Source organism: Panthera onca, chromosome C1, assembly GCF_046562875.1.
Source record: "Panthera onca isolate mPanOnc1 chromosome C1, mPanOnc1 haplotype 2, whole genome shotgun sequence".
NCBI classification, from domain to species: Eukaryota; Metazoa; Chordata; class Mammalia; order Carnivora; family Felidae; genus Panthera; species Panthera onca.
In genome coordinates this window covers 194,730,797-194,754,002 of record NC_138346.1, presented here as the reverse complement: position 1 = coordinate 194,754,002, position 23,206 = coordinate 194,730,797, and the positions used below count along the sequence as shown (strand labels likewise).

Below are 23,206 nucleotides of genomic sequence, written 5' to 3'. Positions count from 1 at the left end.
ATGAACTACTTTGTACCAACCACGAGCTCTGTGGACAAAGCTGAACCGCTTGCTTTCTTTACCTTCACTACAGAATGGCTTATCAACCCCTGAGAATCGGACAGTCTCCTTTATAATTTTCTGCAGTTTACAGTAATCACACATTGCCATAACTTTATTTTTCTTTTTGTATTCATCAGAACAAGTCTTGCCACAAAAAAGAAACATTCTACCCTGCAGAGATTAAAAAAAAAAAAAAAAAGTCATTAAGACCTAATTAACAGTTGCTTTATCTTTAAGAAATCATTCTCATTTCAAAGCAAATGAAGTGACTGTCAAAGATGAAAAGATAAATGCTGCTAATGGATATGTTTACAATTCAATCCCTTTCATAATTTCTCTTTACCTTGTAGAACAGAAGTTCTGGTTTTGTGGCAAACAGATGGTTACAGTGCTGACACTTGAGTTTAACAAGTGTCCGGGTTAAAGCAACTTGCTGGGATGGGGCCGCAAGAGGCCGGAAACTGGCTGCAGGAGAACCACTGATGGAGGCAGGGGAACCAGCAGAGGTGTTACCTCCTCCAGCTGATACTGATGACCCAGCCGGTGGGCTTACAACCACTTGACCCTGAGACAGGGACACCGCTGAAGAGTTTGTTCCTTTTGGCTTGTTAAATACATTCTGAACGAACACAAATAAGGCAAAGATTTTAGCAACTGAGAAACAACTCAGTAATTTTCATTTTCTCATTTTAATAAACTACTACCTGTAACATTTTATAAATATTTTTTAACATTTTATAAAGTAGTTCACAGAAAGAGTTTAAATGGCATACTTCCAGAATATTAGGACTGAGAAATGCAACATAAAAAGGTTTAAGAACTTGAATTCAGGCTTTCCAAACACCTCTAATATAGAGCTCTAATAAACTAGAGCAGGCCCCTTCTTTTCCCCCAAAATACCCCTCCATCTGCACTCCCATCACCACCCAGCCTCTGATGGCTATTAAGAGTACAGTGGAGGGGCGCCTGGGTGGCTCAGTCAGTTGAGCGTCCGACTTCGGCTCAGGTCATGATCTTGCAGTCTGTGAGTTCGGGCCCCACGTCGGGCTCTGTACTGACAGCTCAGAGCCTGGAGCCTGCCTTGGATTCTATGGCTCCCCCTCTCTCTCTACCCCTACCCCACTCATGCTCTCTCTGTCAAAAATAAATAAACATTAAAAAAAAAAAAAAAAAAGAGTACAGTGACCACCAGTAGTCCCTTTCTTCCTGGTGCCAGGGACATTGCATCAGGCACCTTGCCACCCCAGGGGATCACTAAACTCTACCTTCTCTGTGTATCTCTCAGAGAGTGAGGAGCAAATGGGACAAGAAAACAGAGGCTTATGATTCCATGCCAGGAGTCAATACATATCTGGCCCATGATGAGAGGGACACATGAGCACATCACCGTGCCACCTACCTGAACCTTATCTTAGCTTCCATCCTTTTGAAAAGGATAGCGCCAAGGGCAAAAGTAGGAGGGAAGGGCAGTTTAGGTAAGGACCTTGAATTTAGGAAGAGGGCACTGAGGCTCAATACCTGGCTTAGACATTTTGCAGAAATGACTTCTGGGACCAGAGTTGAACAGAATTTTTTTCTTTCTAACTTGAATTTACTCTTTTGTAAATATGGACCTTCAGCAGTTCACATATTGCCATTCCCCAATGCCTAAGAGCACTTAGGGGTAAAATACTACCTCAGATCATACCTGGAAAGCCACCACACAACTGGAGCTGCAGAAGCTATAGATAGTTCCATTGGACATGGCTAGGTGATACTGAGGGATTGCTGAGGTTTTACAACTATGACATGAAACCTGGACACCTTGGCAACAACAACAAAAAAAACCAATGAATAAGCTACATAGATGAACACATGATCCAAAAGGGTATTAGGGGGATTAAAAAATATTCAGTAATATACAAAACCAAAATCAAGCAACCTTACAATAATCTGTAAAGCTAACTCTAACTAATCTCAGTTAAATTTCACTTACACAAAAACTAACTTGGAACTTACAAGTGTGGTTTTTATTTCTTTCTTTTCACATATGGAACTACAAAATAAATGCCTCAACCAAACCAGTGAAAAACTATTTTCACTTACAAATCAGTTCTTTGAAACTAAACTTTGGGTCTTTATTTAACCACACAGATAAATTCAACTTGTAACAAAATGAAACAAAAGCAGCTACATTGTTCTTTAATAGTTACTAAATCTATAAATTTATCAAATGTAAACATTACCTGAAGAAATAACTGTCTTAACTCTATAAGCAGATAAGCAATTAATAGAGCAGAAAAGTTCGGTTTTTCCTGAGTCATTGGTAGTCTCAATCATTTCTGCTGAAGGCCTCAATGATTTCCCCAAGGCGTATGGAGGAGTTTGGGCTGAATTCTACCAAGAAAATAAAATAACATTTAGATACCTAGCACAAACACACACGTTGTTTAAGAAAAGAAAAAAGAAAAACTAACTATAAAGATTGCCTTTGATTAAAATATCTGAGCTCAGAGGACTATGAGGCCACTCTAACTATAGATTTTTCGGGAAGTTGGGATGTGAGAAAAATAAGTTCTTTCAGACAACAATGAAATGTAAACTGAAGAAAATGAGTAACTACACTCACATACATTAACAACAAAACACATTAAAGGTAATGAATTTGGTATTTGTTATACACTTTTCTCATTAAAAATAATCTAAGATGAACAGGTAATCCATGAACCAAAGGGCCATCCTCAATAGTCTTGGACATCAATCTATAAGACTGTCTACCACCTTTAAGGTTACATAATCAATAAGACTCTTTAGCAGGAGGAAACAGAAATGATGCTTAATGTAAATTAGGAGATCTTACAGAACTACCTGTTTTTTAAGCTGAGTTTTACACTAAAATGTATCTGTAACTTTACTCATATTTTAAGAAACAATAATTACGATGGCTACCATTTATACAAATTACCAATATTATTACTTAATTCAGTGCTTACCAGGAGCCAGGCCCTATACTAAATACTCTGTATTTAACTTATATATACTGTATCATGGAATCCTTCAAACAACATATTGAAATACTTTTAAAAATTATATTAACAAGAAGTTTAAATTAATTTTAATTCGGGGCGCCTGGGTGGCTCAGTCGGTTAAGCGGCTGACTTCGGCTCAGGTCATGATCTCGCAGTCCGTGAGTTCGAGCCCCGCGTCGGGCTCTGTGCTGACAGCTCAGAGCCTGGAGCCTGTTTCGGATTCTGTGTCTCCCTCTCTCTCTGCCCCTCCCCTGTTCATGCTCTATCTCTCTCTGTCTCAAAAATAAATAAATGTTAAAAAAAAAAAATTTATAAAAAAATAAATTAATTAATTAATTAATTTTAATTCAATTAACAAATAAACAGAAAAGTGGGAGATTAAACATTTCATCTCGCTCCAAAGATCCAGGCTAACCATTACACTATACTGTCATTGACACAACATAGTCTCTCAACAAGAAATTATATGGGGAATTAAACAGTAGGAAAATACAAATTGTTGGGACTGCAAGCTGGTGCAGCCACTCTGGAAAACAGGATGGAGGTTCCTCAAAAAACTAAAAATAGAACTACCCTACGACCCAGCAATTGCACTACTAGGCATTTATCCACGGGACACAGGTGTGCTGTTTCTGAGGGACACATGCACCCCAATGTTTATAGCAGCACTATCGACAATAGCCAAAGTATGGAAAGAGCCTAAATGTCCATCAATGGATGAATGGATAAAGAAGATGTGATTGATATATATATATATATATCACACACAATGGAGTATAACTCGGCAATCAAAAAGAATGAAATCTTGCCATTTGCAACTACGTGGCTGGAACCGGAGGGTATTATGCTAAGTGAAATTAGCCAGTCAGAGAAAGACAAATATCATATGACTTCACTCATGAAGACTTTAAGAGACAAAACAGATGAACATAAGGAAAGGGAAACAAAATAATATAAAAACAGGGAGGGGGACAAAGCCTAAGAGACTCATAAATATAAAGAACACACAGAGGGTACTGGAGGGGTTGTGGGAAGGGGGATGGGCTAAATGGGTAAGGGGCATTAAGGAATCTACTCCTGAAATCACTGTTGCACTATATGCTAATTTGGATGTAAATTTTTAAAAATTAAATTTATTAAATTTATTAAATTAATAAATAAATAAAAATCTTTGCCAAAAAAGACAAGAAAATATAAATTGTGAAGTTTCACTATATAATCTTCCTGGGGAAAGAGGAATATCACTTATACAGTTGACAGAGTATAATACCAGCAACAAAATTAGAAACAACAGATTTTTGGATCACATATATAAAAAAAACACGGATTTTATTCTTGTGAAAACAGTAACCAAAATGCCAAAAGTGGTAACTCCTTGAAAAGGGATACTTCTCACAGATCAATGTCCAACACCAACTACTTGGAAGAATTAAAAATAAATCAAACTTGCTAACTGAAAAAATTTAATCATTTATGCTTTTTTAGAAAAATAACTTTTTAAAGACTTCATTCAGTAATAATTAACATAAATATCTATTTAGTAACCAAATGAATCTATTATTCATTACAACAAATAAAAATTAGGTAAAGTAGTCGAATAAAGCATGTTGCCAAAATAATTACAATTCATCCCAAAACACATTTAAAAAAAAATATTTTCTAGGGGTGCCTGGGTGGCTCGGTTGGTTGAGCGTCCAACTCTTGGTTTCCGCTCAGGGCATGATCTCATGGTTCATGGGATGATCAAGCTCCACATGGGGCTATGCACTGACAGTGCAGAGCCTGCTTAGGACTCTCTCTCTCTCTCTCTCTCTCTCTCTCTCTCTCTCCCTGTCTCTCTTCCCCTCCCTGGCTCTCTCTCTCTCTCAAAATAAATAAACATTAAAAAAAATTTTTTTTAAATACGTATTGTTTTTTCCTAAAAGGAAAAAGAGGAAGATATGCTTTAGATCTACTGATTTTTAATATCTTATGCCTGTTGGCCACAGTTTATTTAAAATAATATGGAGCTTTCTCCACTTACCAATATATCATAAAACATTTCTGACTCACAGAAAATCATGAAAGTACATTAGTGTATCATTTCACTATAGTCAACACACCACCAGGACCTATCCCATTTTTCTGCAGGGGAAATCATACCCCAAAATCAATTGATGGGAAGAGCCCACTCGTTTATTTTAACCTCATCCCTGCACAGCCATCCTGGAAGGAGTGACGGACGGGCCTTTATACCTGCTTATATGCTGTGACGCTTGTTGAACTAAACACCTTCTGGGACCGGCAAGGTCCAGAGCTGCTGTAGCAGTAGCCCCCACAGTTCTCACAACAGTTCATGGTGAGGTTGTTGGCGGAGTGAAATTTTGAGAAACAGGCATCACTACAAAGACCATGTACCACATTTTGATATTTAACTTCAAATCGGATCTAGGAAATAAAACACACACACACATCCAAAATAAGTAAAGCCAATTAAAAATCTCTGATCTCTGGTCATGGCAGGTTTGCTGAAGGAGACCACCAGCCTTGTGGGATTGGCTGTCAGAGTCCACACAAGAGGCTAGGAATATTGTACACAAAGATTCTTGATGTTCTTGGGGCGCGTGGGTGGCTCAGTCGGTTGAGCACCGGACTTCGGCTCAAGTCACGATCTCGCAGTCCGTGAGTTCGGGCCCCGCGTCAGGCTCTGTGCTGACAGCTCAGCCTGGAGCCTGCTTCGGATTCTGTGTCTCCCTCTCTCTGTCTGCCCCTCCCCCACTCATGCATGCCCTCTCTCTTTCTCTCTCTCTCTGTCAAAAATAAACATCAAAAAAAATTAAAAAAAAAACATTCTTGATGTTCTTGAGCAAATGCCTAAAAATGCAGCATATAGAAAGTATACAGAACAGATTACAAATGAAAAGTTGAGTATGGTTAAAGGGGAACCAGATGTTAAGAAATTAGAAGACCAACTGCAGGATGGCCAACTAGTAGAGGTGATTTTTCAGGCTGAAATGAACCAAGTCTGGCAAGAAAACTTTAGAGTGGAAACCATGGGAGCCTTTAATGGAAGAGCCTCCTGCCAACCAATGGAAATGGCCAATATAATCATCACTAAATGACTAGCGTGTTGATGGGAAACTGATATAATTAATATTCTGTAATATTAAAAATGTTTCCTTATTATTGATACCTTATAAACAAGAAAACTAATACAGAACATACTTAGAGTTGTTAAAACTGATGACTGTGGTAACAGGGATTGGTGAATCCATATTTGATATGTAAAGCATTCATGTAAATTATTTCAAAGATGGTTTTTTTGTTTTGTTTTTTTAACAGAGAGGTTGTGCAAATATCTGAAAGTTAATTGGAAAAATTCCTACAGATTTTTAATGCAGAGGCCATCACTGAAATGTGAAGTATTTTTAGTAGTGTCTTCAACACATCATTTAATGTTTTTTATCCTGAAAAAAATAGGAAAGGTACTTAATTATTATTATTGTGTAGATAAATTTATAAATCACTTAAGTGAAGTACTAAGAGTAAAAACCATCAAATTATAGTTGTACAGCTGAGGAAACTGATTTGGTATTTGAAAGAAAGACTTCTTATTTATAGTGGTAATTGTAAAAACATTTTTTTTGTCTCATTTAAAGAAGTTAGCTATCTGTTGCTTAGCCTTTTGTTTTCTTGATCAACCAAAGTACATCAAGGTAGAGATAGAATTTATATAAAAGAAGAGATATAAAGAGTTCCTAAAGTTTATCGGACTTATGAATAGGCTTATATTCAGAACATCTTAGTCACACATGGGTTGTAACTTCAAAGTAGAATCACCAGGTGGTTTCCACTAAGTTTCCAATATGAGTGCAGTTGGGTATCAAACTGAAGATAAATGCTATCGCAGGAAAGAAACAGTTGGCATAAATTACTTTTAATGTGTCCTCACCCTTTCTTCCTAGACCCTATCATTTCTAAATACCTAAATTGGTATTTTTTAACTTCAAGACAGTACTCTTTTGTGTTTGTACGCATATGTGTGCGTTTTGCTATTCCTTGTGTTTTGCTATCCCTGACTCAATTCAGAATTTTTAGAATGAGAAAATTTTTTTCCCCAATATATTTCTCCCCTACAATGCTATAAATTGAATGGTAAATAAATATTAAATGAAAAAAAATCTCTGATCTCTGAGCAGAATCCCAGGAAAGATACAATGTAACTTACATCAGCATTCTTCTGACACATGCTGCACTTGGTTGAAATGCTGTTAGTATATATGGTAACAACAGGCTTCTTCTTTAGCTCATAAGAAGAAAGGCATGATTGGCTGCAGAAATCTTTGCTAGAATTTTCAAAACGGGTCGTGATCACATCCTTTGGATTTAAAATGTCTCTAAAAATAAATAACAAAAGGCAAAATGAAATATGTTCTTCATAATTGTAATTTCTTCCTCTTTGTGAGCTAAAATAACTATGTTTACTAAGGGCAGCTATTGCATGCTAGAAAATGGCTGGCCAGGGATAAGACATCTGAAAACCTGGGCTTGATGATTAGTTCTGTTAGTTAGCTGAGTGACAAGGAGTGAGGTAATTACTCTCTCAATTTCCTCATGTAGAAAATGGGTTTATGATACCTAATTTACAGATGTGTTGAGGGAAAATTATATTTAAAATATATTCAGCCAGATGTTCATGACAAAAGCCGTGAGGCTTCCAGCTCCAACCAAGTTTCATCCACTGGAGCCAATGGAAGAAGTGGCCATCCCTCAAGTCCTGACCACAAAACCCTTGTCCTCTTACTAGCCAGCAGCTGCTAAGAGTAGGAACAGCAGAGACAAAGAATGACATGTCTGTTTGTTTTTTAATTTAAATGCAAGATTTGGGAAACAGATGAACTACCAAAGATTAATATAAAAAATAAGCATGATATATAAAACTGAACTATAACTGAAGAGATCAAAGAAACAGAGGACAAAAGAACTATTAAGGTTTGGTAGCAGAGGACAGATGGAAATAAGAATAAGACAGAAAGAACACAAATAACTGAGTCATTCTGTAAGATTCCTCAAGTTATTTTGTAAGAGCCCATTGATGCAATACGCACTAACGGTAAAAACAAAGCTGAGTATTGCCATTTTCTGACAAGTATAAAAAAACTAAAGGAAATGGTCAGTAATCAGAAGCACTAGTATAAGCCACGAAGAATATAATGGCAATAATATTATATACAGTAATGTGTACTGAGTAATTGCTATGTACCAGACATCATTCTCTTTACTCAAATTATCCAACTTAATCTTCACAAAAATTCTGTGAGATAAGTATTATTATAATTGCCATTTTACAGATGAGGAGACCAAATCGGAAAGGTTAAATAACTTGTCAAAGTCACAAGCTGGTAAGCAATGAAGCCAGAATACAAATTCTAGGCAGTCTGATTCTACATTCAGTGGTTCATCATTCCACTCTTCTGCCTCCCATCCTGTGCCTTTATTATACAAAACTGTTTCACAGTAAACTATTTACGAATAACAATAACAACAAAGTACTTTAATTTTCTAAAACTCACCTAACCTTAAAAATAGGACAGTGAATCTTGGAAACCAAGTGGATATGCTTACACACGGATGAAGTTATTAATTTTGAATAGTGATTTTTCTACTAAAAACAAAGCAATAAAGAATGTTATTTAATAATGTGAATCTGCCAGTGGTATAATATACATATATGTAAACCAAAGTGAATGACTTTTTAATGGAAATCTGTGCACATGAATATAAATGCATTCTAAACCTTATGCATCCAAATGAATCTTACACCTTAACTTTAATCTTAGAAAAACCATACATCTTCCAAAAAACATGGCTCCAACATTCTTCTACTTTATCCTTTATTTACAATAACTCTAAGAACAACTTTTCAAAGTTATAGTCAAATATCATGCTTAACAGTATGACTCAGTTTAATCGTCTACAGTAGTCAACTGATAAGGCATCAAGCAACTTCTGACAATTTGTAAAAATCAAACCCATGGTTTAAAGATAGATTTGTCACCTATCTTGGTCTAAAGGAAAGTTTCATAGGCTCTGAACGTAATGCCAAATCAAGAGAGCAAAAAAATTTTTGAAAAGGAGCAGTGCTGTGGTAGAACATCTCTGACAAGAGTAACTATTTTTAAAAAATATGCATTTAGATGTATAACTTGTGCTGTGTTCTTTAAAATTTAGTTCACTTTATTTTGATATTTGATATGTTGAAACGGAGTATCTAAAAACAGAAAACTAAACTTACCCTTCTAGATCAGTTTCATGAGAATGCTATAGAAGAGTTTAAGTAAGGTATTAGAATGGCATTTTAGAACAAAACTAAATTTGAATATTTATGTAAAATATTTTTAAATTCCTCTGTCCTTTTAGTTGGAGATTTTCATTTTAACATGATCTACTGTTAGATACTTAAGGGCAACACCCCAAACAGATAAAGAAACTGTCGTAGATCTCCAAAGACAAAATAGGGGCCTAGAAATAATATGTTAAGATACATAATGTGCTAAGCCCTAGGCTAACATTGTCTCATTAAAATCTGAGGAAGTAGATACTATTTACCAATGAAGAAACTGAGGCTTAAAAAAAATTAAACATCTAGCCCCAACATCATATAGTTAGTAAGGGATAGAGCATGATCTACACCATAAGCTCTTAACTTTTTTCACTCTACATTAACACTTCGGACAACACAATACATTCTTAGAACTATGTTACCACGGGAAGAGGCAGAACATGCCAAATTTTTCAAACATACTAAGGTAGAGAAAGAAGTTTATGTGGCTTTGTTACTATTTCTTCCTCTCTCTGCATCTATGTGTGACTATAAAGCAATAACTTCAAAGAACTTTTTTTAAGAAATAAACACATTATTTTGTGGCCATTTAGAGATTTTTTTTTAATCTTCTAAAGAGTTAACTAACTTTTATATACTATTATAAGACCTATGTTATAATATGCTATATACTTCAATAACTTTCAAGATAATAAATAATTGTGAATGGCTGTTGTCTATAGTCACAGGATATATGAGCAGCCCTGCAATTCCCACAAATGGTTTGTTATTTCTTTCCACAGTAAAATTTAAACTTAAAGAGACAGAAAACTAGTTAAGATGATACTTTTAACACCAAGTCTCTTGTTTAACATTACAAAGAATTTGCAAATTTCTCAGCTAAAAAGCTATTTCCATAGAAACGTGCTCAAGAGATTTAAAGTAGCAAGAGCATATTTGAACTAAACTAGATACACGCTAAAAAAGTAAAGTAAAAAGGGATGTAATTAAGAATTTTATACTTTGAGCAGTTTGTGCAGGTTTTCCTGGGAGGAGTTGGTACGCAGACAGGTGAAGGATATCCAGTGATGCACCGCGTGGAGCAAAAGAGCTGAGTAGATCCTGTCTTATGATATGCAGTTTGCCCTTTATAAAGCATTTTTTTACAACCAGAACAAAAAACCTGAATAGCTACGGCTGGAGCCGAAGGAAGCAATACATTTGGGCCAGATGACGCAAGAGAAAACTGAAAGCCTGGAGTCAACTGTTGGGCTATAAATACAAAATAAGGGGGGAAAAACAGTTTTAGTATCAACACAAACACATATACATTCTCCATTTTTTAAGACAAATTCTCAGTCTCCAAATCCAATTAAACACTCTAAAACAGGGAGTTTCAAACTTTTTTTTTTTTTGGGGGGGGGGGGGAGGTGTGGGTTCAAACTTTTTTATAACCCATAGTAACAACTATATTTTACATTATAACCCAGGAGACACATACATACATTTCTGTGTATGTTTATATGTGTAAAATTTAATAACTGAAACAGTTTTGCAAAATAATGTTTCCTTACTACATGCATCACATTCTAATACAATCTTATTCTATTCTCTCTCCCTCCCCCCCCCCCACATACATACATGTATGTGTGTATGTGTGTGTGTGGGGGGGGGGTGTATATATATATATATATATATATGTATTTTTTTTTTAAGATTTTAAGTAATCTCTACACCCAATGTGGGGCTTGAACTCATAACCCTGAGATCAAGAGCCGCATGGTCTACTGACTGAGACAGCCAGGTACCCCTCAATTCCACTTTTTAAAATGCTAGTCAACACCACCTACCCAGTTTAAAAAGTACTGCTTTATCTTAAGGAAAAAAAGACTTCCATGAGGACGTGCTCTCCCTCAGTTCTACTAGTTAGAATATAACAATATTAATCATAATTAACTTACTTGGTCCTATTTCTTTCCTTTTTTTTCCTTTTTTAGATTTTATTTTTAAGTAATCTCTACACCCATTGTGGGACTCGAACTTACAACCCTGAGATCAAGAGTTCCATGCTCTACTGACTGAGTCAGCCAGGTGCCCCATATTCAGTTCTATTTCTTACCAAGAGGACTGTCACTGACTGAAAACACAGCACTAATTTTCAGTTCACTTTCTTGAGTTTTTGGCTTTGGGGCATGTCCATACTCCTTAAAGAAAAAGAAAAGAGAGAAATGAGTACAGTGTTAGTATTTAAATAAACTAGAAATTCAAGAAAAAAATAAGTCTGTCATATCTCTTCTACATTCTAATCATAATCACCTTCACAAATACCTCAAAAATCAAAATTTACAAGTTGTTAGAACAGATTTAAGCTTTACAAAAAGGACCTTTCAGAATCGGAAAATCTTTCATGACAGTTATTACTACTTTTCAAATGTAATATATAGGAGTCATATACAGCTACTTCAATGTTCAGCACTACCCTTACTTTAGTCTGTGTTTATAAGAAAATGATAAATAACATTAAATCTGAATGATGTAGAGTTTGGATCCAATTACAGATCTACAAACTGTCATATCTGTTAATGGCATAAAGACACAATGCAATCTGTTTGTTATACATAACATCATCACAGCCTAAATCAGATTTATTCTAATTATGTATTCTTTAAAATGCTTTAAGATGAAATATCATAAAACAAAGTTTTATTTTTTTACAAGACAAAATTCTAAAAATACATATATCAATTTTAAAAAAGATTTCTTTATTGAGATCACAACCATCCTACATTATGTTGTTGTAAAAACAGCCTTACATATTTCAAAATAAAAACTTAAGGGGCACCTGGGTGGCTCAGTCAGATAAACGTCCGACTTCAGCTCAGGTCACAATCTCACAGCTTGTGGGTTTGAGCCCCACATCAGGCTCTGTGTTGACAACTCAGAGCCTACTTCAGACTGTGTCTCCCTCTCGCTCTCTGCCCCTCCCCCACTGTGTTCTGTTTCTCTCAAAAATAAACATTAAAAAGTTAAAAAAAAAAAAGTCTTACTTTTCTGAAACAATGGTGATAATAAATAGTAGTTGTATTTTAACATCCCAATACTTAGCAAAATAAATGATGGGTATGTCAGCTCCCAAAGCTACTTTTGGAACTGCTTTGGACTATTACATGCCAAAGACTAGGAACCACTGCATTAATTTACCACTTCCCATAGTGTACATTGTGGTGCCAAATGAGCTGCTGCCTATGAGTAGGAACTACAGTATCTTCTTTATAGGTGAGGAAAGTGAAGCTTAGAGATGGTTCAGCACTTTGTCCAAGGTCACAAAGATACTAAGTACCCAGGTCTATCTGTTTCAAAAGCCATGCTATCTTCCTCATAGATGGACAAATATAAAAAAATTACTATAATGAATTCAAACCCCAGCCCCCACCAGAAATTAAGCTCCCAACTCCTTTCACTCATAGCACCTGTCACAATATGTCACTTCTTATTTATTTGAGTGATAATTTGTTTGTCTAGCATCCTTCTTTACCCCAAATGTGCAAGACTGAAAGGACCATGGCCATCAAGAACAGGCACCATATCTGTTTTTCTGCCTCTGCACACTCAACATGTGGCACAGTTAACATAACCTAACAGAGAAGGCTCTGGGTTCTGACAGAAGCAGAAGCAGATGTGATCTTGACTCAAACACATTTTTTAATCTTTTCTAGTTTCAATTTCCTTATCTACAAAATATATTATCTAACCCACAGGGCCATGATGGAGGGATCAATGATTTAATACAGATGAAGTATGTAGCATGATCCCTTACAGATAAGCCAAAACTGAAGCATGATTTATACACAAAAATGCTAGCTTTTATTACTTTCGCAATTATAGCATTTAATAAATATTTGTTGAGGGGCACCTGGGTGGCCCAGTCAGTTGAGCATCCGACTTCGGCTCAGGTCATGATCACACGGTTCGTGGGTTCGAGCCCGGTTCGGGCTCTGTGCTGGTAGCTCGGAGCCTAGAGCCTACTTCGGATTCTGTGTGTGTGTGTGTGTGTGTGTGTGTGTGTGTGTGTGTGTGTCTGTCTGTCTGTCTGTCTGTCTGTCTCTCTCTCCCTGCCCTTCCACAGCTCACACTCTGTCTCTAAGAATAAACATTAAAAAATTTAAAAATTTTAAAAACTATAATAAATAAATAAATAAATAAATAAATAAATAAATAAATATTTGTTGAGGGGCACCTGAGTGGCTCAGTTGGTTGAGTGTCCAACTCTTGATTTCAGCTTAGGTCATGATCCCAGGGTTGTGGGATCAAGTCCTGCATCAGGCTCCGTGCTGAGCATGGAGCCTACTTAAGATTCTCTCTCTCTCTCCCCTTGCCCCTCTCCCCACTCTTTCTCTGAAAAACTAAATCAATCAATAGACAAATAAATAAATATTTCTTGAATGAATGAGTCCAAGTGGATAGTCTTACATATACTAAAATAATGATGTTTATTTATTGGCACTTGCATAAAAAAGAGAGGAAGTTAAAAGTACCTATATACACCCTCCTTCAAATTACCAAAAAGAACACTTAAGAATCAATATAAAATTAATTTGCCTTATCATCAACTCAATCTCTAATATTTTTCTAACATGCCTGTTAAATTTCCCCCGATTATTTCCTTTTACTTCACAAAGTAACTGTTCCAAACCATCACTGTTAAGTCACAACCATGCAAATGTCCAGCTCCCTGATGTTTAAATTTCACCAAGAAAAACAGAAACAAAGAACTCCCTCAACACTCTGATTCCCCCCCACCACCATGCCTACAAATTGATCAACAAACTGTCCTCCTATCTTCCAGGAAAAAGCAACCTTCTTACACGACTGACTAAAAACAGGCTTGCGTTTGGGATCCTGCTCCCTCTCCCATCTTTAAGCACTCCATAGTATCATGTACCTTCAGCCTCTCACCACCTCCATGCTGGTTTTCTCCTCTCAGGTTATAAGGAACCTATTTCTTAAGGAACTACTTACTACCCTCTTCTCTCCCCTTCCAATCAGTCAGTGAAAAAGTGCCTCATTCTTTCTCTACTTCTTTATTTTTCTTTTAAATGCTTATTTATTTTTGAGAAGAAGGGGCAGAGAGAGGTGGGGACAGAAGATCTGAAGCCAGCTCTGCGCTGACAGCAGAGAAGCCAGATGTGGGGCTCAAACTCACAAACCCATGAGACATAACCTATGCCGAAGTCAGACACTTAACTGACTGAGCCACCCAGGTGCCCCTTCCTTAATTTGATTCCCTCCTGAACCTAATGCTATCAGGCTACTGCTTCAACTGAAACTGTTGGCTGTTTTTTGTTTGTTTGTTTAAGTTTATTTATTTACTTAAGTAATCTCTACCCCCATCTGGGGCTAGAACTCACGACCCTGAGAATAAGTGTCACATGCTCTACTGACTGAGCCAGCCAGGCACCCTCAATTGAAACTGTTTTAAGATTAACCAATCACCTCACAGTTGCTTAACCCAATGAACACTTTTAGGTTTTATCTTACATGGCTTCTCAGATACATTTGACACTGCCAATGATTCCATTCATTGTCTTCTGGTTCTTACTTCAATTTATTACTATGTCTTTCTACCCTTCATTTATGTTCTTATATTCAACCCTAGGGGTATCAGAAGCCCCTAGAGGTCTTGTTAAGACATAGACTGTTGGGCTTCAACCCCAGTTTCTGACTCAGAAGGTCTACACCAGGGTCCAAGAATATACATTTCTAACAAGTATCCAGGTAATGCTGAGGCTGCTGATTGCAGGAACTACTTTGAAGCCACTCTGAAGCCCTAAATTAATCCATTTCCTAGCTTTCTGACGTGAGCTCTACTCTCCTCTCTCTACATTTTTTCCCTGAACAATCTCATCCATATTCGTAACTTCAATTATCACCTATATGAGGTTACCAGATTTAGCAAATAAAAATATAAAAGCTTGGTTAAATTTGAATTTCGTATAAACAACAAATAGTTTTTAGTATAAGTATGTCCCAAGTATTGCATGCAACATACTTACAGTAAAAAATAATTACTGTTAACTTGAGAGTCAAATTTAACTGGGCATTCTATATTTTCTCTGGAAACACTACACCAAATTTCTAAATACCATCACTTCTTGGCCTTTTGGCTAAGATAAAGTGCAACTCTCTAAATACCATACCCATATATGCAAATGCCTCCCAGTGCAAATTACCAGTTGAATGTCCCACCAGCCCTTTAAACACAACAGATCCCAGGGCACCTGGGTGGCTCAGTCGGTTAAACGTCCACTTCAGCTTAGGTCATGATCTTGCAGTTCATGAGTTCTAGCCCCATATCGGGCTCTGCGCTGACAGCTCAGAGCCTGGAGCCTGCTTTGGATTCTGTGTCTCCCTCTCTCTCTGCCCCATCCCTCCCCTGCTCATGCTCGCATCTCTCTCTCTCTAAAAAAAAAAAAAAAAAAAAAGAAAGAAAGAAAGAAAGAAAGAAAGAAAAAGAAAAAAACCATTAAAAATAAACACAACAGATCCCAAACGGTACTTATTACTTCCCCCCAATCCTGTTCCTAGCCCCTCAGTAAACTGTATCATCAAAAACTCAACTTACCGAGGACAGACACTTCTAAGTACTCTGGGACTCCTCCTTGACCCACATACCTCATATGCTATCTCTAGGTCTGATCAACCCTACCTAAATATCTCAAATTCATTCTCTTTTCTTCTCTTCTTTATTGTTGAACACTCAACCACTAAACATACCACATTCGCTCTCCTCTCCATGACTTGACACATGCTATTTTCTATGCCTGAAAACCTTAATTGTTACAACTCAAGTGCTACCTACCCCATGAAGCTGTTCTTTCCTCTCCAGACAGACTTCAGGGCTCCTTCCTCTATTCTCCCAATGTACCTTACACAATTTTTTTAGAGTAATTACATAAGACTGTGATTCTGTATCTGTACAGAGGTGGCACAAAGCAACAGAAAGAATACAAGTTTGGAAAAAAAAAAAAAAAAAGAAAGAATACAAGTTTGAAGCCAGTTCCTATTCCACTTCTGATGCTGCCTTTGAATTTGGCAAATTACTTAACTTCTCCTTTTCTCAGTTTCCTCATGTGTAAAATGGAGTAAAGATCTGCCCCTCATATGGTTGTAGAATTTAAGTGAGAATGCATACAGCATGCTTAACACAGCTTCTGATGAGGCACGCTCAATAAATAATTACCCCTTTTTCCTGTATCTTTATTCCTCCTTACACTATTAATTTCCTTGAGAGCAGAGGCCCTGTCTTTTCATCTTCTGAAAACTAAATAACTAACACAACTTAGCCTACAGTATCATGGTTAAGGGGTTGGGAATCTTGAACCAGACTGCTTGGGTTTACATTCTAGCTCAACCATTTACTAGTTGTGTGACATTTAACAAGTGACTACCTGTCTCAGCTTCTTTATGTGTAAAGCAGGGATAGTAATAGTATTTAATTCCTGGGTCCTGCTCATCAAATGGAGTAATATATGTACACCACTTATAACAATGTTAAACAAGTACTATGAATCACAGTTAGCAAGAATAAAAACTCTGTGAATGAATGACAGCTCGACTGTGACTTTAACATCCAGAACAGACTCTTAGTAGAGGTATTCCCCACCTTTCAAAAGTTCATGTAACTCCACTTTGCTTTCACAAAAGACCTAGGTCAGTTCCTGCATTTGCCAACCAAAAGAAATCTGAAGATTTTCACTTTTAAGAGAAAAGGCAAAAAGCGAAAAACAGCCTTCAGCTTTGTTTTGCAGAGAACAGTTACAGAGCAGTGTGCAGCGTGAGAAGCGAGAGTGGCACGACCGAGCTCCTTTCCCAAGAACCACACTCAGCATCTCAGCATCAACTTGATGCTGCTGTAGCTCTGAACTATGTAAGCATTGGTGCTTTCTCTTCATTTATTTTGTGCACCTGGGAGTAAGATGTGTCCTAAGGTATCAGAAAAGCCTAAGAGTGGTTAGTTTGTGGGGTCTAGGAATACTCAAAAATTTTTCCATATAAACCAATGGTAATCAATTCATTTTACACCATTTCAGCTTACAAAAGTTTTCATAGGAACACTACTTTCAGATGGGGGAGGGGGGAGGCTATATTATCAGAAATATTATCAGAATATTTTAATATCAGAAAATATTAAACATTTTCTATTTCTTGCCTCCTATTTTCCGAAATTCGAATGCATGATGGAAAACACTACACATGATTTGTTTAATTGGCTTTTCTATCATAGCCCACACTATCAATTATGAAAAAAAATTACAGCCTATTCACCTTGAGTAGCCTTAATATAAACCAAAGAGAACTGAGTTGGTTCGTATCCACTTACACTTAAAATGTAAACTGTTAGGGGAATTTTCATTATCATAATTTTGATATTCAGAAAGAACACTCAATTCATAGCACAATATTTGTTAAATTTATGTACCACAGACAAGGCATAATGAAAGAAAAATTGGATCTGGAATTTTAAAAAACTGGTTTTGTATCCCAACTTGCTACAAGACCTTGGTGAAGTCACTTATTCCTTCAGGCTCAGTTTCCTCATCTGTGAAACAGAGGCTCTTTTATTCCAATTTTTGAGCATGTACTTTGTGCCAGTCATTTGCCCAGGAATTGAGGATTCAGGTCAAATAAGACCAGAGTGTATGTAAACAAAATTCATTGATGTATAGATGCTACAGCAAAAGTGAAAGCAATATACAATAGAAAAAAAGAGAATTACTAATTCTACCCCAGTGACTATTAAACTATGTCTTAAAAGAGGAGAAAATCTAGGCAAAGCTGCCTAGTTTAGAATACCACGGGCAGAAGAAATGGCATGTGCAAAGGGAGAAAACAAAACTCAACAGGATATGCTTTTGAGTAAAATGCAGATAATTTGCAGACTGAGTAGATTCGAAAAGGTGGGAAGGATAACCAATGATACTGAAGACAGAAACAAAGGCTGAAACGTGGATAGTTTGGATGTGACACTAAAAAGTTCACACTGTATCACACGAGACAGGGTCTTTAAAGGGAATGGTGTCATCAGATCTGTAGAGACACAACAGCATCATTATACAGTGTTTTGAGGGAGGCTGTGACTACAGGAAAAAGGATGAGTAGGAAATGCAGTTCAAATGAGAAATAAGAAATAGGGAAGAAAAGGAAGAGACAATAAAAAAATTCTTCAAAGGTAGAATCCACAAAACTTGGCAAACAAAGCAACGGCTTTGGAAGAAGAAGAGTAAGAATTTACCATCTGGGAGGAAAATAAATGTCATGGATGCCACCATCCCCCACCCCACACCCCACAGACACACCTCATAAGCCTTCTCAGCACAGCACAGGAAGACATAGAGTTGACGAATGAAACAAAGCTTTTTGGCGTCCCTGTCCTGAAATAATACTGCCTTTAAGATGGTATGAGAAATAAAATATTACCATCATTTATTATTTTATTATATTATTTATATTTTTAATATTATTAATTTGCTTATGTAATAACTAGAGTCTCAAGCAAAAGAACTGTCCAAGAAGAAAAAAAATCATTTTTTGCCAAAACAACTAACCAATGTCTCCATATTGATCCCCAATCCGGGTTTCCAATCCAGGTTCCTAAGGATAGCTAGATGATTTTTCTGAACATGTTTATCTCATTCTCCCACTTAAAATCCTGCAATGTCTTCCCACTGCTCTCAGCATGAGCCTCATCCTAGAGGCAGAATAACACAGGCTTTGAAGACTGACTACCTGAATTTGAATCTAGTCTGCCATTTATGAGGTGTGATCCCTGGTAAATTGCTTGACCTCTTTGTACTTCGGTTTCCTCATCTGTAAAATGGGAGTAATAACATGGTTGTGAGAACGATGTCTGCCACAGTCTAAGCACATATATCAATAATAATAAGTTAATATTTATGAAGTCACACATAATATACACTACACATTGATATATGCATACCATCTATTATCAGTGTTGGTGTTATGATCAACATTATCATCATCACCATTTTCATACCTTTTCTGTTCCAGGCCCACTGGTCTTGCAGTTTTTCAAAAGAACCATGCATCTTTCCAACTCAGGGCTTTCCTATATGCAGATCCCTCTGTCTGGAACACTCTCCATGCATTTGCCTAGTCCATTCATTCTTCATAATTCAGCTTACACATCCTTCCCGCAAGGAAGCCTTCCCTAGCCAGCCTCTGCCCCCAACCACACGTAGGTCAGACTCCCCATTTTAGGCTTTTCTTGAAAAGCACTTGTCATAGTGTGTAATTATATATATTATTTGATTAATTACTTGTGCAATGTCTATCTCCCCCACTAATGTATAAGCTCAATGAGGGAAAGGACTAAACGGACTCCTCGATCCCCTGATACAGAACAGACCACAAATACTTACAGAATAAAAGGAAACTACTGTCAGATACAAGAGAATTAAAAAAAAAAAAAAAAAAAAAAAAGGTACCAAGTATAGAAAAACAGTAATACATATTACTTTCCTTTTACAAAAAGAAATAAACAGTTACTAAGGTCTCATTTACAGAGCAGAAAAACCGATTTACCCATCTAATGGGGAGAAAAATCAGCTTGGGTTGTTTTAACATACAAGCCAGAAACTGACTAACTAAAAATCTGAATTCACCAGATAGAAAAGAATTTTAAAAATTTTTTTATTTAATAAAATGAAATGCTTACTTGAGCATTGTCAGGTTCTTCTTTAATTTTGTCCAGAAGCCCCTGCTGTGGTGCCATTGCCTTGCCACATTCACCATCCAAAGGTTCTTTCATTCTAATTGTTTACGTAAAGGAATTCCCCAGTCTAAAGCTAGTAGATTTCTTCTTGGGAAAGGATAGCTGGACTCCTAAAATACAACATAAAGGATTGGTATTCAGGTTTATTCTTCTCATTTTTTCCTTCATGTTTATATTAAAAGCTTTGTGTTGCGCTCAAGGCTTTAGAGTTGAGCCTTTGAAAAACAATTCTTCTGGGGCCATAACTAACTCTAGTCTCCCCTTCTCCTTCCTTCTGCTCCTTTAGTAGTTCTCACCACATAAGGAAAGTTTCCCGGCCACAGCTCCCAACCTCCCTAATAACTTTAAAGCCAAACGCTCTGGTCTCTCAAATGCTGAAAGTTACAAAGGGAACCAGAGCAGCAACCCAAAATATGGGAAGAAATTACCAACCGCTCAGAGGAAAGGACTCGGAAAACAGTTTCTGACTCCAAGAGAATTAGTACTTGGAGGCCCACCTCTGCTTTTATTTCTCAAAGTGGAGACACACCAAGCTCCCCACCCCCACTTCTAACTCAGCCGCTGCTGGAGGCCTCCATAAGGGCCCCATTTCTTGGCCTAAAGATAGACCAGAGCTCCAAATGCCATCACAAGTGAACAACAGTACACCCTTGTTTAAAGTGGACCACCTGCACCTTCCAGGATCTCCCTGGGAACCATTCCCACGAATAAGCCCCCCTAAGCTTTGCTTCTTAAATGCTTTCCTGTAAACAAGAAATTCTATTAGCCATTCAGCAGATTTCCGTTCCCCTAAGGGTAAACGTTCTAAACCCGAACCAAAAAGGAAGCCCCCCAAAGTTGTCTTTATCCAGAGTCAAGCCAGGCATGGAAATGGGCAACTGGTGGGAAAGCCTGCGGGGAAGAACACATGAGAACTTTCGACCACTTGCCACAGTTACAACCATCTAAGGGTGCTCATCCCTCTTTGGAGTAGGGTATTCGCTCCGAAAGTCTCGTCCCCACCAATAATCTCCACGCCCGTCACCGAATACAAACGCGGCAACGTTGTATCGGAGGGAGAGAGAACGCGACCCGCAAATCTCTGTCACCGCGTCCCTGCAGCGAAATCCGCACGGCGTCAGCCGCGCAACCCGTCCGGCGCCGCCCCCACCCGGTGCCCGCCTCATCACGTGGCGCGCCCGCCGCCCCGCCCCGCGCAGCCCTGGCCGCCGCCACCCGCCGCGCTCACCTTCTGGCCACCTCCCGGCTCCCGGGGAGTACCGGGGTGGGTAAGGCCGCCTAGGACCCAATGGCTTGCGCCCAAAGACCAGGATGATTTCCTCTTACTGAAATTCTTCCGCTTGATCCATCACAACGCAACACCCAGCCAACCGTGCGTGCGCAGCCCTGGTCTCCGCCCCCCCCCCCCCCCCGTTTCCCGTCATGCCCCGGACCTGAGCCGAGTGGGTCTTCCCAGGATTCCCCTTTGCTCAATTATGGTTGACTTCTTAAAGAGACCAAGACCCAAGCGTGAGAAGGTAGAAGTAAGAGTTTGGGGCAGGAAGTTGGGGGCATTAGAAATCCTGCACTATTCTTTAATGCCGGTTTCCAGAAAGATGGCCTGTTAAGAGAATATAAAAATAAATAATGGCTGACATTTATTAAGTCAAGTGCTTGCTAAACACTTGTCCGGCATCATTCCACTTAATCCTCACCACACCTGCAAGAGGTACAAATTTTTATCTGGGAGATGTAAATGAATAGATTAATTAACTTGCTCGAAGCCAAGTGGTATTTTCCATTCAAAATTGTTTTTTGATTTGTGACTGCTGTATAGTATTCCATTTTATGAACATGCTACAATTTATCTACTATTTATGTACATTTGAGATGTTTCCAGTTCTTGGTTATTAGGAATGTTGCTGCTGTGAACATTCCTGTCTTTTGTTGCAAGTTTGCTAGGTTTATGCCTAGCAGTGAACTTGCTTGTTACATACACGTAAAACTTAAATGGAGAGTTACAGTTGCCCCACATCCTTGCCAATAGCTACTATTGTACATCTTTTTAATTTTAACCATTTTTGTGGGGGTATAGTGGTATCTCTTTGTGATATTTTATTTTTATTATTATATTTTATTTTTAAATCATCTTTACACCCAATATAGGGCTCAAACTCACAAACCCGAGATCAAGAGTCACTGTCTCCACCAACTGAACCAGCCAGGAGCCCCTCATTGTAATTTTAATTTGGATTTCTCAGCTTTCTAATGAGGTTGAGCCCTCTTTTGGATATCTGGATATCCTCTTTTATGAAGTGCCTGTTCAAGACTCTTACCCATTTTTGTATTGGATTGTATGCCATTTTATCATGGGTATATATTCTCAATGAGTCCTTTCTTGAAAATATGTATTACAAATTATCTTCTCCCAGATATAATTAGTTAAGAGGAGGTCATATTGGCATAGGGTGGACCCTTAATCCAACATAATTTGTGTCCTTATAAGAAGAGGAGACATAGAGACAGACATTTGAGGAAAGAACAACAGGTGACAATTGAGGCAGAGACTGAAGTACTGCAGCTGCAAGCTGAGGAATGTCAAGGATTAAAGGTAAACACCAGAAGCTAGAAGAGACAAGGAAGGATTCTCCCATACAGATTTCAGAAGGAACAAGGCTCTGCTGATACCTTGATTTTGGACTTCAAGTCTCCAAACTGTAAGACAATAAATTTATGTTTGTAGCACTTTCTTACAGCAGGCCTGGAAACTAAGATATGGTTGACTCTTCCAACCCATGAAAATATTATATCTCCCCATTTATTTCTGTAATTTCTCCTAATAATATTTTATAGTTTTTAAGTATAGAGATCACACATCTTTTTTAGATTTATTCTAGACCTTTGATATTTTATGGTATTTTAAATGGTAAAATTTCATTTTTTAATTGTTTTTATTTCCAGTGTAAGTATAGAAATACAATTGTTTTTTGTATGTTGGTTTTGAAGCCAGCACCTTTGCTGAGTTCATTTATTAATTCTATAGTTTATCCATATTTCAATTTTTTTTTCTGTTTCTAACTATAT

At 37.5% G+C, this 23,206-nt stretch overlaps 1 protein-coding gene across 9 annotated transcripts in view; it reads right to left on the bottom strand.

The window, feature by feature from the left end:
- The window catches only part of ZMYM6 (zinc finger MYM-type containing 6), a 42,113-nt gene extending 20,599 nt beyond the window's left edge, over positions 1-21,514 (bottom strand). For 2 of the 9 annotated variants that reach the window (XM_078452078.2, XM_060622172.3), the window contains exons 1-9: positions 20,087-21,285; positions 11,471-11,555; positions 10,374-10,623; positions 7,258-7,426; positions 5,286-5,477; positions 2,268-2,418; positions 1,730-1,845; positions 386-661; positions 63-213 (exon numbers count right to left, since the gene is read on the bottom strand). In XM_078452078.2, the coding sequence (XP_078308204.1) occupies positions 63-213; positions 386-661; positions 1,730-1,845; positions 2,268-2,418; positions 5,286-5,477; positions 7,258-7,426; positions 10,374-10,623; positions 11,471-11,555; positions 20,087-20,179 (1,483 nt within the window). In that variant the 5' untranslated portion in view covers positions 20,180-21,285. Of the gene's footprint in view, positions 1-62; positions 214-385; positions 662-1,729; positions 1,846-2,267; positions 2,419-5,285; positions 5,478-7,257; positions 7,427-8,602; positions 8,695-10,373; positions 10,624-11,470; positions 11,556-18,956; positions 19,122-20,086; positions 21,286-21,371 lie in introns of those variants that run through there. The other 7 variants (XM_060622167.3, XM_081796438.1, XM_060622169.3 and 4 more) reach the window with 7 other exon arrangements.
- Between the last annotated feature and the right edge of the window lie 1,692 nt (positions 21,515-23,206).